This window comes from Salvelinus fontinalis, chromosome 29 (genome assembly GCF_029448725.1).
Source record: "Salvelinus fontinalis isolate EN_2023a chromosome 29, ASM2944872v1, whole genome shotgun sequence".
NCBI classification, from domain to species: domain Eukaryota; kingdom Metazoa; phylum Chordata; class Actinopteri; order Salmoniformes; family Salmonidae; genus Salvelinus; species Salvelinus fontinalis.
This window is the reverse complement of record NC_074693.1, coordinates 43,006,264-43,023,492: the sequence shown is the minus strand read 5'-3', so window position 1 is coordinate 43,023,492 and position 17,229 is coordinate 43,006,264. Positions and strand designations below refer to the sequence as shown.

Here is a 17,229-nt window from a genome sequence, read left to right as displayed (position 1 = left end):
ATAAGTTGGGTGAATTTTGGCCCATTCCTCCTGACAGAGCTGGTGTAACTGAATCAGGTTTGTAGGCCTCTTTACTCGCACACGCTTTTTCAGTTCTGCCCACAAATTTTATATGGGATTGAGGTCAGGGGTTTGTGATGGCCACTCCAATACATGGACTTCGTTGTCCATAAGCCATTTTGCCACATCTTTGGAAGTATGCTTGGGGTCATTGTCCATTTGGAAGACCCATTTGCAACCAAGCTTTAACTTCCTGACTGATGTCTTGAGATGTTGCTTAAATATAACCACATCATTTTCCTTCCTCATGATGCCATCTATTTTGTGAAGTGCACCCGTCTCTCCTGCAGCAAAGCACCACCACAACATGATGCTGCCACCCCCGTGCTTCACGGTTGGGATGGTGTTCTTTGGCTTGCAAGCCTCCCCCTTTTTCCTCCAAACATAACGATGGTCATTATGGCCGAACAGTTCTATTTTTGTTTCATCAGACCAGAGGACATTTCTCCAAAAGGTATGATCTTTGTCCCCATGTACAGTTGCAAACTGTAGTCTGGCTTTTTTTATGGCCATTTTGGAGCAGTGTTTTCTTCCTTGCTGAGTGGCTTTTCAGGTTATGTCGATATAGGACTCGTTTTACTGTGGATATAGATACTTTTGTACCTGTTTCCAATAGCATCTTCACAATGTCCTTTGCTGTTGTTCTGGAATTGATTTGCACTTTTCGCACCAAAGACCATTCATCTCTAGGAGACAGAACGTGTCTCCTTCCTGAGCGGTATGACGGCTGCGTGGTCCCATGGTGTTTATACTTGCGACCTATTGTTTGTACAGATGAACGTGGTACCTTCAGGCATTTGGAAATTGCTCCCAGGTATGGACCAGACTTGTGGAGGTCTACAATAATTTTTCTGAGATCTTGGCAGATTTTTTTTTATTTTCCCATGATGTCAAGCAAAGGGGCACTGCGTTTGAAGGTAGGCCTTGAAATACATCCACAGGTACACCTCCAATTGACTCAAATGATGTAAATTAGCCTATCAGAAACTTTTAAAGCCATGACATAATTTTCGGGGATTTTCCACGTTGTTTAAAGGCACAGTCAATTTAGTGTATGTACACTTCTGACCCACTGGAATTGTGATACAATGAATTATAAGTGAAATCATCTATAAACAATTGTTGGAAAAATGACTTGTGTCATGCACAAAGTAGATGTCCTAACCGACTTGCCAAAACTATAGTTTGTTAACAAGAAATTTGTGGAGTGGTTGAAAAACGAGTTATAATGACTCCAACCTAAGTTTATGTAAACTTCCTACTTCAACTGTAAGTCAAGCAACGTGTATAACAGTACCATCAGTAAGACGACAGCATACAACTCTGCGACACATTTCCAACCATTACAGGGTGGATGTGCATTAGAGTTTGGATCTGAACCAACTAATAATAATGGATAAGAGACCTACCTGTACGGCTAACTATGCTTCGGCAGGAAGATCAAGGTAGCAGAGCCAGCCAGAGGTGTGTGAGACCAGCAGTAACGCATCGCAGAGGCTGTACGTGGAGCACTCGAGAGAGACTCGCTCGCCATGCGTAACACTTGAAAGACTTACTATTGAACAACTCGTCCGGTGGATTTATTGTTGTCAAGATGTTCCAATGCGTATTTAAGGGAAGTTGATGGGATGTTTGGGCTCTGGACCCCATGCAGCACGCACGGATGGTGTCTGTTGTAGATGGAAACTATGAAATAATTTGAAGGGCAACGCCGCAGAGGAGATGAAGCTTCTTAGCACTTGGGACGATGCGCACGGTAGGGTGCGTCTGCAAAATCCAAATAACAACATTGCGTGCAGTGCCACGCTAGTACCCAAGTCAGAATTAAGTGATGAGAGACGATCCAGTCTACTTTGATCGGACTCTGAGGAATGGCAGATGGCGCGGGTCATCTAAAAAGTAATTTCCCCCCATTCTTGTCTTTTGTGAACAAAAGTTAAAGGTCAGATGGCCACACAAAGGTATTTTTCCCACTCAAAATCAAGTGTCTTTATGACGAGTCACATTGATTATAGCTTGTAGACTCACGCATTTGCGCTTTTACGCACAGTATGCTAAGCCACTTAAGCAATAAGGCTGAGGGGTGTGGTATATGGCAAATATACCATGGCTAAGGGCTTTTCTTACGCAGGATGCGACACCGAGTACTAGGACACAGCCCTTAGCCGTGGTATATTGGCCATATAGCACAAACCCCCAATGCGCCTTACTGCTATTATAAACTGGTTACCAATGTAATTAGACCAGTAAAACTAAATGTCATATCCATGATATATGGTCTGATAAACCACGGTCTGCAGCTTTCAGGGCTCGAACCACCCAGTTTATAATTGGTGAATAACCAATCTGATTATGGGCAGCACAGCAGTGGAACCGTTTCTAGCACACAATTGTTTTGTTTGTTTTAGACTTGATTGTATTAAACAAATGTTATTTCATTAAATAAAACTTTTATTGAAGGCATGCACAAGTGTGCTCCTTGATCAACAGGGTTTCTACACCAAAAATGAGTTATGCAGATTTTGTATAAGCTTTCGCGAAACCCTAATTTTGACACTTTCTGCAGGTCGTGTAAGGAAATGCTACAGAACTATAGAGACGTTAGATAAGGCCCGAGGCGGTGTGGTATATGTCCAATATATTATGGCTAAGGGCTGTTGTAAATCAGGACACAAAGAGGAGCGCCTGGATACAGCCCTTAGCCATAGTATATTGTCAATACACTGGATACCATAAAATCCAGAGCTCTATTTCTACTATAAACTGGTTACCAATGTAATTAGACAACTAGTCATTAAAAAAATATGTTCTGATATACCACAGCTTTCAGGCTCGAACTAACCAGTTTGTAATTAAAAGACACAGTCATGAAAAAGGCACAATGCCTCTTCCCCCAGGAGGCGGAAAAGATTTGGAATGGGCCCTCAAAGTTCTACAGCTGCACCACTGAGAGCATCCTGACTATCGCCAATTGATATGGCACCTCCTTGGCATCCGACCGCAAGGCACTCAAGTGTAGCGCATGCGGCCCAGTACATTACTGGGGCCAAGCTGTCACAGGCAGTGTCAGAGGAAGGACCTAAAAATAGTCAGACCTCACCTACCCATGTCAGACTTTTCTCTCTACCGCACAGAAAGCAGTACTGATGCACCAAATCTGGACCCAAACTTCTACTCAAGCCACAAGACCGCTAAATAGCTACCAGAACCACCTGCACAAACTTTTGACAAATCATACACTGCTCATCTATTCTGTTTAGTCACTTTACACCCACCTAAAATGTACACAGCTACCTCAATTACCCTGTATTCCCGCAAATCGACTCAGTACCCTGAGTATCCAGCGAAGGTATCATTACTCATTGTGTATTTATTCCTTGCGTTATTTCTCTGCATTGTTAGGAAGGGCCCATAAATATTTCACCATTAGTCTTTATCGGCTTACAGATCATGCAACAAATGACATTTGATAATGCATACAAAATTAACAATTGCTCTAAAGGTGGTATGGTCATTTGATAAGATTATAAAAAAACAGACCACCAATCTTCACTTCTATCACACTTTGGTTCCTTTGGATTGAACATTAACACGTCGGCCCATTCCCAATTGGACTTTAGATTGGGCTTCCAATATAATTTCCAGGAAGTCTGAGTCACTGATCAACGCATCATTTGTCTCACTAGTGCAGAAAAGTATTGCACCATTTCCTCCCCCTCCACTCCCACTGGTGGAGCAGGGTAAGGGGACCATTCAACCCTCTCACAAGGTCATACACATCTTTTACCAGCTTACATTTAGGCTTATGCCAAGTAAAAATACTAAAGTAAATCTGAATCCTCAACTAATTACACTGACAGGGTGACTAGTTAGTAATTTTGTCAATTCCCAGTGACCCTTACTTGAGTGGGATGCCTTCCCGTAATCAAATGTAGAATGTTGCGCTGTCAACCCTGTCATTAAGTAGGCAACACCAGTATGATACATGGCTGGCAAACTTTGGGGATAAGAGACACTTACTTGCACTGGAAGCATTTCCAGAGTAAAGGACAAATTCAGTTTAGACAAACCCAACCACATCTCGCAAATCTTTTATTGTTAAACACGCGCATAACCAGAGTATTTGTACAAAAAGACTGCCGTTCAAGAAAGCGTGGCTTCCTCTCCAGGTTCTAGCAGGTGGTGGCCTTGGCAGGTGAAGATGCTGGAGATCTGAAGACCTGTATATTTACAAGCCCAGCTTTGTCCTCCTCCAGTGTCTCCTCTTGGAGTTGTACCTGGAACACAGTGAAACCAGGAATAACTTAGACTGATAATACAACACAAGCAATCTCCGTGGTGGCATTAGATTGAAATCCATTCAAGGGCCTTAGTACACCGTTTGTATTTAGGCTTGTTTAGTTGTAAACACCATATTGTTTCTTTACAATTTGTCTGAGCAGATGCATAAATCCAATTAAAGTCAATTCACAAGACCAGAGAATACTGACAAATTGCATTTGACTGGTAAAACATATCAACCAAATGCTGTTAATTCCATATGCTCAAAAGCAAAGAAATGAGGCACAGCAGGAATAAGCCCCAAAATGGCAAAAAGACATTCAAACATACTATTTGATAGGAACATCATTACCTCAGTCAGTGCGCTAGATTAACTTTTCCCACTGGCTGCACTGTTGCTACCAACTTTCAGTTGATGACACCAGCACGTGATTTGGGCACACCAATTTTGGGGCAATAAAGACTTGACCAGTGTCCCATAATGTACCTGCATTCCATGGAACCAGGCTAATAATGACTAGACATCTTTTAAAAGTAACCTTCCTTTGCAGGGCTTGACATTAAAAGGTACATTTGCCAGTGGCAACACCGGGCCAGTACCAACTGAAAGCTACTGGCGCCAAATGAAAAGAACACTGGCCTGGGAAAGCGGCCGATAATTAAAAATTCTCTTTATACTTGCGGGCAGAGCAAGTAACGTATAACAACCTACCCTCCATACACATTCTAACAATCTCTAAAAAGGGTGTTATTGCTAGTGATTTTGAACAGCCAATCTAGTTGTAAGGCCCTATTAATATATAAAAATGTATTCAGGTTTTATATTTTGGTAAATTCTGTTTATGTTCCTTTTCAAAAGTTGCAAAACTACAAAAATGTGATGCTCAAAGTCCACAACGCTTAAACCACATCAGAAGAGCACTTTTGAGGTCTGAACAAAATATTAAAGGAGAGTAGTTGCCCTCTCCAACTACCTACCTCTTGCCCATATTGTTTTTAGTAACTTTTTTGCACATCTATCACTCCAGTGTTAATTTCCTAAATTGTAATTACTTCACTACTATGGTCCATTTATTGCCTTAACTCCTTACTCCATTTGCACACACTGTATACAGATTTTCTATCGTGTTATTGACTGTTCGTTTGTTTATCCCATGTGTAACTCTGTTGTTGCACTGTTTTGCTTTATCTTGGCCAGGTCGCAGTTGTAAATGATAACGTGTTCTCAGCTGGCCCACCTGGTTAAATAAAGGTGAGATAAAAATTGTGAGCCTAGCAAGAGATCGTTGTGTTTGGCTAGTAGTGTTTTTGTACTGTACAATGTCAGCTACATGTGATGGCAGAGTTAGCGAAACAATTGTCCAGCGATTGAAACAAATCATGATATCATTCTGACAGGTAGGCTTACTTTGCAGTCAATTTAAATTGGTTAGTTTTTTGGTGGGGGGGGCTATAGAAATGTATTCAAACAGCAAGTGACTGAATTGCAGTTTACAAATAATCAACCAAGACTTTGAACCAAACTTTGTATACCTGGCCTGCATACATTGTTGCATACCCACTGCTGTTTGAATAATATATTTTAAATTGCAAATTGTGAACAAAAGTTGGAGTCGAACTGTAACTCAAGTCAAACGGTCGCAGCTTTGAGCCCTGTCAGGCAACTATGATGCTGTAGTCTTAATTGCACTGTCAATACTAAAGAGAATCCCCATCACAGGTGATGTGACAAAGTGTGAACTCCAAAGCAGAATGTTACTCTCAGCAGGATTAATGACAGCACACCCACTGATTGGAGTACTGTAATTGCAGACCTGCTTTAGATGGTCAGAGTATCCATTCAACACTAGTTAACGTTAGACCATTTTATGCGTTGTACAGGATAGCGGGATGCTAGGAATGTAGCTACACACATACCTGATCTTGTTACCAGTCTTCATTCTGATCCACTGTGGGATGGGCCTGTTCTGCTTCTGTTTCTTGGCGAGAAAGCGCTTGATCCTGAAAGTCTTGTGGGACGACTGAAATTAAGAGGATGGGGCTGTGTTAGTTAACTAGGGTAACATACATCACATGCAAACCTACATTCCCTTCATGGCATACTACACTTACGTTAGGTAAACCTGCCAACTAACTCGGTGCACTTCAGTTACAGCTAGATTACTATAGGTAATTACTAAGTCTGTTGAAGGCAGGAAGTATACTTCTGGAAGTCAAGTAAATTTGATCGACAACCCAGCCACACGCTACTAAAACGTTACTTTTTAGGAATTCAATACTGGTATTGAAGACAATATAACGGCTTTCGGTGTTGCCGTTAAAAACACTTTCTGCAAATGTAATGAACAATAAAGCATTTCACTCATGTAGACAAGGATGTTATAAGATTTTAACTTACCATTTTGTCCGCAGTCCTTACACCACAATGGCGGAGGCCGAAGAGAAAGAAGGAGGGAACGCGTTGGTGATGTAGGCAACCCCAACCAATCAAAGTGTAGCAAAGTCATGCGCTACACGCACACAGCGTCATCGAGTGGACCACTCCAGCATTGCATCAACATGACGCTTCTGTACCACTTGTAAAAAGTATTAGTGATTGGTTCTCTCAAATTATATTTACAGTAGTTTGTCATAAAAACCAATCTGGAGTGTTGAATAAATACCATACACAACTTAAAACAATATTTTCTTTATTGCGCTCATTTGTAACTCTTGTTTAGCAAGTCTACATCAATCATGAAAAATGAAGGTATATATGCTTATTCCAATTAGAATGTTGTTACCATACTGTAGCATTGTTTATGTATGAAGATGTATATGAATACGACGGAGAAGGCCACAACTTAATAGCCACCGATTAGGGGTTGCGTGCATTCTCAAGTCAAGGCATAGCTCACAGTTATGTATTCATAAATTAAATTACTTTTTAATTCCCCTGAATTGTTGAATGGATGAAATAACATAGCTTAGTATTGTTTGTTACCTTTACAGAGTATTGAGGACTTGTTGGGGAAATAGAAAACAAACTTATAAATGTAACTATAAACGTAAAATAAGTCTAATTTTTGAAAGAAGCAACAGGATATAGTCTCCTACACTGTTTCTAAATTAAATAACATATTGCATGTGATATTTTTTTTAACGTATGAACAACTAATGAGGGTGAAAGCCTATTCAATATAAGAACTGTGCTGCGCAACTGTAGCAGACTGTACCAAAACTGTAGTAAGGTCACTTTAAATTCATGTGGTCCTAGAGCGTTGGCTTTTTCTCATTTTGCCCTATTTTATCTTACCTTCATTTAACTAGGCAAGTCAGTTAAGAACAAATTCTTATTTTCAATGACGGCCAGTTAACAGTGGGTTAACTGCCTTGTTCAGGGGCAGAACGACAGATTTTTATCTTGTCAGCTCGGGGATTCGATCTTGCAACCTTTCGGTTAAAAGGCCAACGCTCTGACCACTAGGCTACCTGCCACCCCATAGCCAAACTCCTGCAAACATTAAAGCGCCGACTTTCCCTTGCTTTTCTCCATAAACAAAACTAAAAGTGGGGCACCTTCAGGCCCTGAGGGGAGACACCATCGTCACATCCCTTCCTCTGGTTGGGAGTGGGAGGACGGGATGTGGCTCTGCAGAAGCACTACTGCAGCAGCCTCTCTGGCACCAGTTTGCTTGGCTCAGAGCAGATTCCTCTCAATCGTTTAATCATTCTTTATTTGTGGTCATTTTTTTTTATCCTTCAACTCCCTTCTCTTGGTCTCGCGCCTCAGCATGAGTTTCTCCTCCTCGGTTCCTGGCACCTGGCTGGTATAGCTGAATGGCAGGCCGATCCTGATGCACAAGGGAACGAAATAAAAAAATACACAACAAAACTATTAAGGAATGCGATCAGATCAACATAGGAAATCAGGAGAAAAGGGAACAAATGTAATAGAATATCCCGATTAACTCAAGGAATTGATTGATTAGGAAAAATGCATATTTGACTATATACTAAGAAAGACTGAAGTTACTACCTTGTTTCTTAAACAATCTCTTTTAGCTTTCTCCTCCCTCAGGGTTTCTTCTGACTTTTTAGGCTTATCAGTATGGCTTGCAGAATCCCCGGCATTCTCGCCCCTTCTCTTTTCCCAGACACGATCTCTTTTCTCCCTTTTCTCTTCTTCCTCTCGCTTTCTGTAGGAGTTCTCTCCATCGTGCCTTTCCCTCCTCCTTCGTCGATCCTCGTCTAGTCGTCTGATGCGCTCCTTCTCTTTCTGCCGCCGCTCCCTCTCCTTGTCTCGTTCGCGGTTTCTGTCCCTTTCTAAGTCACGCTCTCTGAAGTCTTTGTGTCCATTTCCATCAGCTCTGAAAGACAAGAACATGTTCATGAATACAATGTAAGCCTTTATGTTAAAGAACTGTAACATCTCTAAGAGATGAATGGTGATGACCACTCACTTCCGTGATACCCTGTCCTCCCTGGTTTCGAAGTTTCGGCGTTTCGTCATATCAGGACACCCTGGAGCTCTGTCGTCTTTCATCTTGTCCTTCTCAGGTTTCTTTAACTTCTCCACATCATCTCCTCTGTCTGGTTTTCTCAAGAGCTGAACGGAGACAGAAAACAGATAAACATGAAAAGAGCAGTCTGTTATTCTTCGGGATCACCTGTATCATACAGTCAAGTAGTTTAACAGAATTTCTTCTCCTTTCCATACCTTGATTTTTGGCATCTCCTTCGCTTGGTCTTTATCATTCTCTTTACAGTCTTTATTGTCTCCTTTCTTGAACTTCTCTGCTTCTTTGCGCTTTCTCCTGTCCTCCTCCCTCCACTTCCGACGTTCCTCGTCCCTCAGGCGCTTACGTTCGAGTTCTCGTCTCCTCCTTTCCTCTTTCTTTTCCTCACGGATTCTCTGACCATCAGCAGACAAAAGCCATATGAATAGTCTATCCAGCCTCATATATCATGCAAGATATATTATTTCCTACAGAAAACACATACCTGTTTGTTCTTTAAGAAGTCCAAAAGGGGAGTCATTTTCTTAGCTGGGGGGGTAAAATCATGCCTCATCCATTACTGAAATATCTCTTTCACAGGGAACACTACTTGATTTCACATTGACACGTGTTTCAACTGGCTTTGATGTCAACCAAATGTTACCAGAAAATATGTTTACATACCTACTAGTTCCTTTGTTTTAGCCTCTATTTCCTCCAGTAGAGTCTCAGGGGTGGATGTAAACTTTTCATCGTCGCCATTATAAATCTCCAGGAATTTCTTGTAGTCAGCATCTAAAAGAACAAAGTGTCTCAGTGGGACGTTCGAGCTAGAGGATCTAAATGGTGTGCAAATGCAACCAACCATAAAATACCTCATGTAACATTTTCACCTTCATCTATTGTTCCACTTTTAGCATCCTTTTTCTTACTCCTTCTTTTGGCAATCTTTTGAAAAGGAGCAAATTCAACAATGGCTGGATACTCCTGCCCTGTTAAACAAAATAAGCCACAGCATTAACACACAAGGCAATCAGAAGCTGCTGCCTAGGCTAATATTGCGTGGTTGTTATTATTTCTAAGCTATTAGTGCTTTGAGGTCAGTTCGGTTCAATTGTTTTAAAGAATAACGATTTTCCATTTTGATAAACATTTTAAGACATTAAATGCATTTTAAAATCAATTATTTTAAATTGAAGTTCCAAAGACAAAAACAATGAACATTAAATTGTCAAAACATTGAAAATATTCCATTGTCTGTCAGGTCCACATTTGGTAGACATCAATAGAAAAGTAGGAAATAATCAAATATTTAGGTTGTGTATATTATTTAGTTTTTATTTTATGACTATTATTGTTAATTCCTTAGTCATCATCTCATCTCTGCTCAAGCAGAAGCAGCCAGCCAATCCTATTTAGCTAGGCTAGCCTGTAAGTAAGCTGCAGAGCTGTCTGACGAAATAATTTTACAAGTGCTTTAAAGTAGATTAGACGTGCATTCACAAACTGTCCGTCTCCCTCGTCGTTGTGTACATTTCTCTCTCATGCGGTCTGTGTTTATCTAACCTAACGTAGCAGGTGTAAGGATATCTGTCATTGTCTGAACCGGGGGGAAAACAGGCGCAATGGATTATGGTCATTGTATTAAATTACCGCATTTCTGCGCTGAGCTAGGTTGAATATTTGCTTGATGAAAACTACAACTCCCTTCCGCCCAGTGTCCCAAATAGTTTGACAATTTATCTCATGAATTATTTGACTTCTCTAGAGAAACGCTACGGAGGGCTCACAAAAAAAACGGAATTAAAGTAATTTAACAGGCGTCAGTCAATTAGATGTTTAATAACCATGGAAAAATTCAATGTTGGTTAATCGCTCAGCACTTATTAGATGTCAATAGTTTATTGAAATTAAACGTATCACACCTCCATTATCAACGAACACATATCCATCAAACCGGTCTCTGAAAAGTACAATATCTTCCGGAATCTTGAAGTTGATGTATGCTCTGGCGAAGACATGGGGGTACATGCTGTATAGAAGAAAAACTAAGTAAGTAACCAGGGTACCAAATATGTGATTCTGACTGACAATCGTTCATCAGACGATACGCACCTGCTGTCATTGGAGAAAAATTCTAAGTAATCCATTTCTGGAAGTGGCTGCAATTGTTCCTCCAGTTCCTCCTTGGTTATGCTTGGAGGCAGACGTCGGATAATGATCTGTGGCGCTCAAATGTTAATTTACCAAGATAATATCCAAGCCAGATAGTTAAAATAGTAAATTCAGCCTCTAAGCGTTGGTTAACGGAAACTAACGTTAGCTAGTTTAGCTGGCTATAACAGGTTCATTAACTTTAACGTTAACAGATATCTCTTCAATAGGCAACATTCAAAAGATAACTAGACAACTAAATTCAAATACAGGCTAATTGCACCTGATCTACTAGCTAGCCAGCAATACAGGAGTAGCTTGCCAGATTAAATCCGTGTAGCTAGCCATTTTGGTTTAGCTAGCCAACTACAAATGCTGTCGTAACGTTACCTTCGTCATTACTTCTTTCTTCTCCTGCTTTGGCTTCTCCGTTTTTTCAATGTTTTCGCATTTTATCTCCATCCTTTTCTCCCTCTGACGAGTATTTTCCTTGCCGTCTTTCATATGTATGCCATAAATTTTAAGCAATCTGCAGACCTGTATAAACTTTTTTTAATTGCTTGATTGCTAACTTGCTGCTAGCTAGTTCTTTCTATCGGTCAACAACAAAAACTGCTTGTTGATTGGCTGCTAGGAGACTCGGGGAGAGACGTTCTGCGACACTTGAAAGTGTGTTGCGTCAGTGATGGTGTTGGGTGGTGTCCACTAGTTACCACAGCCACAAAGTCAAAATTGGCTATACCGTAAAAATGTATGAAAAATAAGCTAATTTTAGTTGTCTTAACCTTATGCCTAACCTTAAATTATCATTGTTGTTAAAGTTAGGTTTAAAATCTAAATTTAAGAAGAGAGGTCGATAGGCAACACTGTGGTTTACTTTGGCCACAAATATTTACATATAATGTAAGACAGTGGATGCAAAGTACCAAGTAAATAACAGCAGTGTAGGTGCAAGTACACTGAACAATAATATGAACGCAACATGCAACAGTTTCATATAAAAAAAAATCAGTCAATTGAAATAAATTAATGTAGCCCTACTCTATGGATTTCACATGACTGGGAATACAGATATGCATATGTTGGTCACAGATACCTTAAAAAAGAAAAGGATGTGGATCAGAAAACCAGTCAGTATATGGTGTGACCACTATTTGCAACTATACACATTTCCTTCGCATAGAGTTGATCAGGCTGTTGGTTGAGGCCTGTAGCATGTTGTCCCACTCCTCTTCAATGGCTGTGCAAAGTTGCTGGATATTAACAGTAACAAACTGGTACATGTCGATCCAACCATCCCAAACATGCTTAATGGGTAACATGTCTGGTGAGTATGCAGGCCAAGGAAGAACTGGGACATTTTCAGATTCCAGGAATTGTGTACAGATCCTTGTGACATGGGGCCATGCATTATCATGCTGAAGCACGAGGTGATGGAGGCGGATGAATGGCATGACAATGGGCCTCAGGATCTCCTCACGATATCTCTGTGTATTCAAATTGCCGGCGATAAAATGCAATTGTGTTTGTTATCCGTAGTTTATGCCTGCCCATACCATAACCCCACCGCCACCATGGGGCACTCTGTTCACAACGTTGAAATCAACAAACCGCTCGCCCACACAACGCCATCTCCCCAGTACAGTTGAAACTGGGATTCATCCATGAAGAGCACCCTTCTCCAGCGTGCCAATGATCATCGAAGCTGAGCATTTGCCCACTGAAGTCAATTGTGACGCCGAACTGCAGTCAGGTCAAGACCCTGGTGAGGGCAATGAGCACGCAGATAAGCTTCCCTGAGGCGGCTTCTGGCAGTTTGCGCAGAAATTCTTCATTGTGCAAAACCACAGTCTCATCAGCTGTCCGGGTGGCTGATCTCAGACAATCCCGCAGGTGAAAAAGCTGGATGTGGAGATCCTAGGCTGGCATGGTTACACATGGTCTGCTGTTGTGAAGCCTGTTGGACGTACTGTCAAATTCTCAAAAACGATGTTGGAGGTGGCTTATGGTAGAGAAATGAACATTATATTCTGGCAACAGCTCTGGTGGACATTCCTGCCAATTCTACGCTCCCTCAAAACGTGACACATCTGTGGCATTGTGTTGTGTGACAAAACTGCACATTTTAGAGTAGCCTTTTATTGCCCAATAACCTTTTTGTGCATATGGAAAACCAACATTTTATATGTTGGGTTTACATTTTTGTTCAATATATGTGACTAGCTATGTAATTTATTGGAAAAGTATTATATTCTGTATGTACTGCACTGACACTTCAATGCCGTAGGATGGCGCTGTGATATAAAATCAAAAAACAGCTTCAAGTTCCGGAAATGAACGAATGACCGTGAACATTTTGGTAGCCTTTCTTAGCAGTTAGCAAAATAAACGGGCGTATTTGGCCTCCAGACACTCACGTAAAACTGTTTGACAAATAAACGTACTTGTCACTTGCTTCACCACATTGCAATTATGTGGTACGAAATTCTTCCCGGTCTTGGCGTCATGACTGCTTGTCTCATCCTTCCTGGGGTTTTCACTGCACAGATCCACAAATTGACCAACGGGGGGAAGGTGAGAGAATGTTGCTTACCCATGTTATGAATGAATGCAGTAGCTAGCTAAATATTCATTTTTAAACTGGTTGAAGTTATACCATTAACTAGTTTTGTATATTAGTAGTAAATTAGCTGCGTTAACACTTATTATCCTTAACCTTTGCTTAGGAAAAGAGAATCGCCAGGGTTCCATACCAGTGGTATCTGATGGAGAGAGACAGACGAGTGTCAGGAGTGGATTTGTATTACAAATCGAAGGTAAATAGCTAAGCGATTAATTCAAACGTCAATGCAGTAATTTAGTACTGTAACATTATTACAATTGACCAGCAGTCAGCCATTGCTTAGGCCTAACTAACTATTTCTTCTTTACAGGGACTGGAGAACATCCACTAATTCCAGATCTCACCTATGAATGGAATTCGAATCTGTCCTAATTTGTTGTACAGTAATAAAGTTCTGTATTGTCTGAATTAATCATTTTCTTTGTCTAGTTACTACTCATTATGTTGAAAACCTGACGAAAAAACAAATTGGGTTTACAGTTCAGTGTATTCAATAGGCAATTGTAACTTATCTATTACTCCTAAGGAATTACTCCTATTCACTGATATTTATAACATGTTATGTCTGTCTGAACCAATGATGTGTATATACAGTACCAGTCAAAAGTTTGGACACCTACTCATTGGACACCTACTCATCCTACTCAAGGGTTTTTATTTTTCCTATTTTCTACATTGTAAAGTGTTAAACAAATCTAAATATATTTAAGTAAGTAGCCACCCTTGATGACAGCTTCGCCTTGATGACAGCTTCGCACACTTTTGGGATTGTCATGAGGTAGTCAGCTGGAATGCTTTTCCATCAGTCTTGAAGGAGTTCCCATATATGCTGAGCACTTGTTGGCTGCTTTTCCTTCACTCTGCGGTCCAACCCATGCCATAAGGTGAATATGGAGGCCAGGTCATCTGATGCAGCACTCCATCACTCTCCTTCTTGGTCAAATAGCCCTTACACAGCCTGGAAGTGTGTTTTGGGTAATTGAAAAACAAATGACAGGCCCACTAAGTGCAAACCAGATGGGATGGCGTATCGCTGCAGAATGCTGTGGTAGCCATGCTGGTTAAGTGTGCCTTGGAATTCTAAATAAATCACTGACAGTGTCACCATCACAGAAACATCACACCTCCTCCATGCTTCACGGTGGGAACTACACATGCTGAGATCATCCGTTCAACTGCTCGGCGTCTCACAAAGACACAGCGATTGGAACCAAACATCTCAAATTTGGACTCATCAGACCAAATTACAGATTTCCACCGGTCTAATGTCCATTGCTCGTGTTTCTTGGCCCAAGCAAGTCACTTCTTATTGGTGTCTTTTAGAAGTGGTTTCTTTGCAGCAATTCGACCATGAAGTCCTGATTCACGCAGTCTCCTGATTCACGCAGTCTCCAACAGTTGATGTTGAGATTTGTCTGTTACTTGAACTCTGTGAAGCATTTATTTGGGCTGCAACCTGAGGTGCAGTTAATTGCCGATTTCTGAGGCTGGTAACTCTTATGAACTTATCCTCTGCAGCAGACTCTGGGTCTTCCTTTCCTGTGGCAGTCCTCATGAGAGCCAGTTTCATCATAGCGCTTGATGGTTTTTACGACTGCACATTTTTTACATTTTCTGGATTGACTGACCTTCATGTCTTGAAGTAATGATGGACTGTCATTTCTCTTTGCTTATTTGAGATGTTCTTGCCATAATATGGACTTGGTCTTTTACCAAATAGGGCTATATTCTGTATACTAACCCTACCTTGTCACAACACAACTGATTAGCTCAAACAGAATAAGAAGGAAAGAAATTCCACAAATGAACTTTTAAGAAGGGACACCTGTTAATTGAAATGCATTCCAGGTGACTAGCTCATGAAACTCATTGAGAGAATGCCAAGAGTGTGCAAAGCTGTCATCAAGGCAAAGGGTGGCTACTTTGAAGAATCTCAAATTTACAATATATTTAGATTTGTTTAACACTTTTTTGGTTACTACATTATTGAGACGCATCCCATTCAAAAATTATGATATCTCAAGCAGACAAATTTTGATGGGGAATTTTTTTATTATGCTAGGTAAGTAGTCATACTACCTTTTTATAAGCACAATATATTTACAGCATAAAATGTTTTTTGTCTTTTAAACATGAAAACACTCATCAATTTTGAGTTGATAAATGTATCTGCACTCAAGATGGGAAACTTTTGTGCGATGTCCAAATGTAACCTACATGTGGAGAAATTAGTAGTTTTTGGATTAGTACCCCGGGAATGATCTAACAGCGGACATAAGGAGATACCAAACGTTGGGTTACAGATGTAACCGTAGTTCTCTGCGTAGAGTAACGGATCGCTAAACGACCTATGGGAACTCGTTTTCCTTCACACAATGTGATTTGACATGCTTAATATCAAAGATGTTTACTGTCTATTACTAAACTCGAACCCTGTGGAAGTGGAGGAAAAATATGAAAGCTTGGCAACCATTACTCTACTCAGAGAACCAAGGTTACATCCATAACCCAAATTTCTCTTTTGTTTCGTAATGGTTTGCCAAACAACCTATGGGAGAGGCTGTACCAAAGGGGTTGTTCGGACAACAGAGTGGATAACTCACCATTTAACTTAATCCAGCTGACCCCCTGGGACCGCCTTGTATCCAAAAATGATAAGAGTCTGTCTGCGCTATTTTAAGGTCCTTACTACTGATTAGTGTCTGTTTCAGGTACATAGGAGTCAAATTAAGAATACTGGAAGAGATGGAGACTGGCACACTGACGAAAAAAATGTATAAACCCAAAACTGAGGCTTGAATGCAAAATAAAGATGTTTATTAAAACGTAGTGCATAAATGGCACACACCCCTGGCTTCTAGTTAATTGCATATGTCAGATGATCAAGCATGAACACGTCAGAAAATTATTGAATCAGTACATACAGTATATACAGAAGCGGACAGAGAAATATCATCAATTATTGCTTTTACATTTACCATGTGAACATTTCCTCAGGATAAATAACGCAGGATTGTAAGAGTAGTGAGCTAGAGATACTAGATGGGTGTATCTTACACCAATAAAAGGCAATATACTAGTTACAGAAAACACTTCAATACCAATTCTTCATTCATCCCTGATGGGTGGAGAGTTTTTAAACAGAACATCCACCTACATTCTGTCAGAAGAAAACGAAGTTCAAGATTACCACACCTACGTGAATTTTGTATCTGCTCTATAACACAGAAGGACATGGAGGAGATGGGGTGACCGACATCTGAGAAATTACGTGCAATAGGGGATTTAGGGTCATTTCTCCTAACAGCACTCTTGTGTATATGACGTAGGTATATGACGTTAGAAGAGCTGCATGTGAGGAACTGTTTGATAGTGTAATGCCAGTGGCAGAGCTGTTGAATACGCTCACTTTTTTTACAGGAATCCCTACACGCCACACAACTACGGCAGCAGGGTTAGAAGCCCGTCACAACATCCAGTCTTCCATCATTTCTTCCCAGAGAGACATTTAGTGTCAGTCCGAACAATGAAGTCCCTGACATTCCTGGCCCTGTCGTGTGAAAAGAGAGGAGGGTCAGAGAAAATATTTTGGCGAGAAGGATCAGCCATGAGCACATTCCAATGTTTCTAAAT

General features: G+C 40.7%; 3 protein-coding genes and 1 non-coding gene across 4 annotated transcripts; 1 reads left to right on the top strand and 3 right to left on the bottom strand.

The window, feature by feature from the left end:
* Positions 1–4,135: 4,135 nt before the first annotated feature.
* On the bottom strand, positions 4,136–6,848 carry LOC129828019 (60S ribosomal protein L39). Its single transcript, XM_055889417.1, has 3 exons — positions 6,740–6,848; positions 6,259–6,362; positions 4,136–4,337 (listed from the first exon to the last, which is right to left on the bottom strand). Exons 1-3 carry the CDS (start codon positions 6,740–6,742, stop codon positions 4,289–4,291), a joined length of 156 nt encoding a protein of 51 aa, XP_055745392.1. The 5' UTR covers positions 6,743–6,848; the 3' UTR covers positions 4,136–4,288.
* On the bottom strand, positions 6,029–6,162 carry LOC129828039 (small nucleolar RNA SNORA69). Its single transcript, XR_008755242.1, has one exon. It is a non-coding gene; the product is annotated as a small nucleolar RNA SNORA69 (small nucleolar RNA).
* Positions 6,849–7,014: 166 nt separating the features above from the next.
* Positions 7,015–11,696, bottom strand: LOC129828017 (regulator of nonsense transcripts 3B-like). Its single transcript, XM_055889415.1, has 10 exons — positions 11,364–11,696; positions 10,935–11,041; positions 10,745–10,851; positions 9,713–9,811; positions 9,504–9,614; positions 9,325–9,368; positions 9,041–9,235; positions 8,784–8,929; positions 8,360–8,690; positions 7,015–8,174 (listed from the first exon to the last, which is right to left on the bottom strand). Exons 1-10 carry the CDS (start codon positions 11,475–11,477, stop codon positions 8,076–8,078), a joined length of 1,353 nt encoding a protein of 450 aa, XP_055745390.1. The 5' UTR covers positions 11,478–11,696; the 3' UTR covers positions 7,015–8,075.
* Positions 11,697–13,292: 1,596 nt separating this feature from the next.
* On the top strand, positions 13,293–14,008 carry LOC129828018 (NADH dehydrogenase [ubiquinone] 1 alpha subcomplex subunit 1-like). Its single transcript, XM_055889416.1, has 3 exons — positions 13,293–13,547; positions 13,700–13,789; positions 13,907–14,008. The coding sequence occupies exons 1-3, from the start codon at positions 13,446–13,448 to the stop codon at positions 13,925–13,927; spliced, it is 213 nt and encodes a 70-aa protein (XP_055745391.1). The 5' UTR covers positions 13,293–13,445; the 3' UTR covers positions 13,928–14,008.
* The last annotated feature ends 3,221 nt before the right edge of the window (positions 14,009–17,229 follow it).

What these genes read in the sequence shown, in the direction of transcription:
- LOC129828019 (XM_055889417.1), bottom strand. An exon ending in AAGACTGGTAACAAGATCAG is followed by an intron (nt 4,338 to 6,258) that starts GTATGTGTGTAG and finishes ACTGTGTTCCAG; the next exon opens with GTACAACTCCAAGAGGAGAC.
- LOC129828018 (XM_055889416.1), top strand. Translation starts at nt 13,446, where the DNA reads ATGTGGTACGAAATTCTTCCCGGTCTTGGCGTCATGACTGCTTGTCTC. An exon ending in AATTGACCAACGGGGGGAAG is followed by an intron (nt 13,548 to 13,699) that starts GTGAGAGAATGT and finishes ACCTTTGCTTAG; the next exon opens with GAAAAGAGAATCGCCAGGGT. An exon ending in ATTTGTATTACAAATCGAAG is followed by an intron (nt 13,790 to 13,906) that starts GTAAATAGCTAA and finishes TCTTCTTTACAG; the next exon opens with GGACTGGAGAACATCCACTA.
- LOC129828017 (XM_055889415.1), bottom strand. Translation starts at nt 11,477, where the DNA reads ATGAAAGACGGCAAGGAAAATACTCGTCAGAGGGAGAAAAGGATGGAG. An exon ending in ACTTCTTAAAGAACAAACAG is followed by an intron (nt 9,236 to 9,324) that starts GTATGTGTTTTC and finishes GCTGATGGTCAG; the next exon opens with AGAATCCGTGAGGAAAAGAA. An exon ending in GAGATTGTTTAAGAAACAAG is followed by an intron (nt 8,175 to 8,359) that starts GTAGTAACTTCA and finishes CTTGTGCATCAG; the next exon opens with GATCGGCCTGCCATTCAGCT.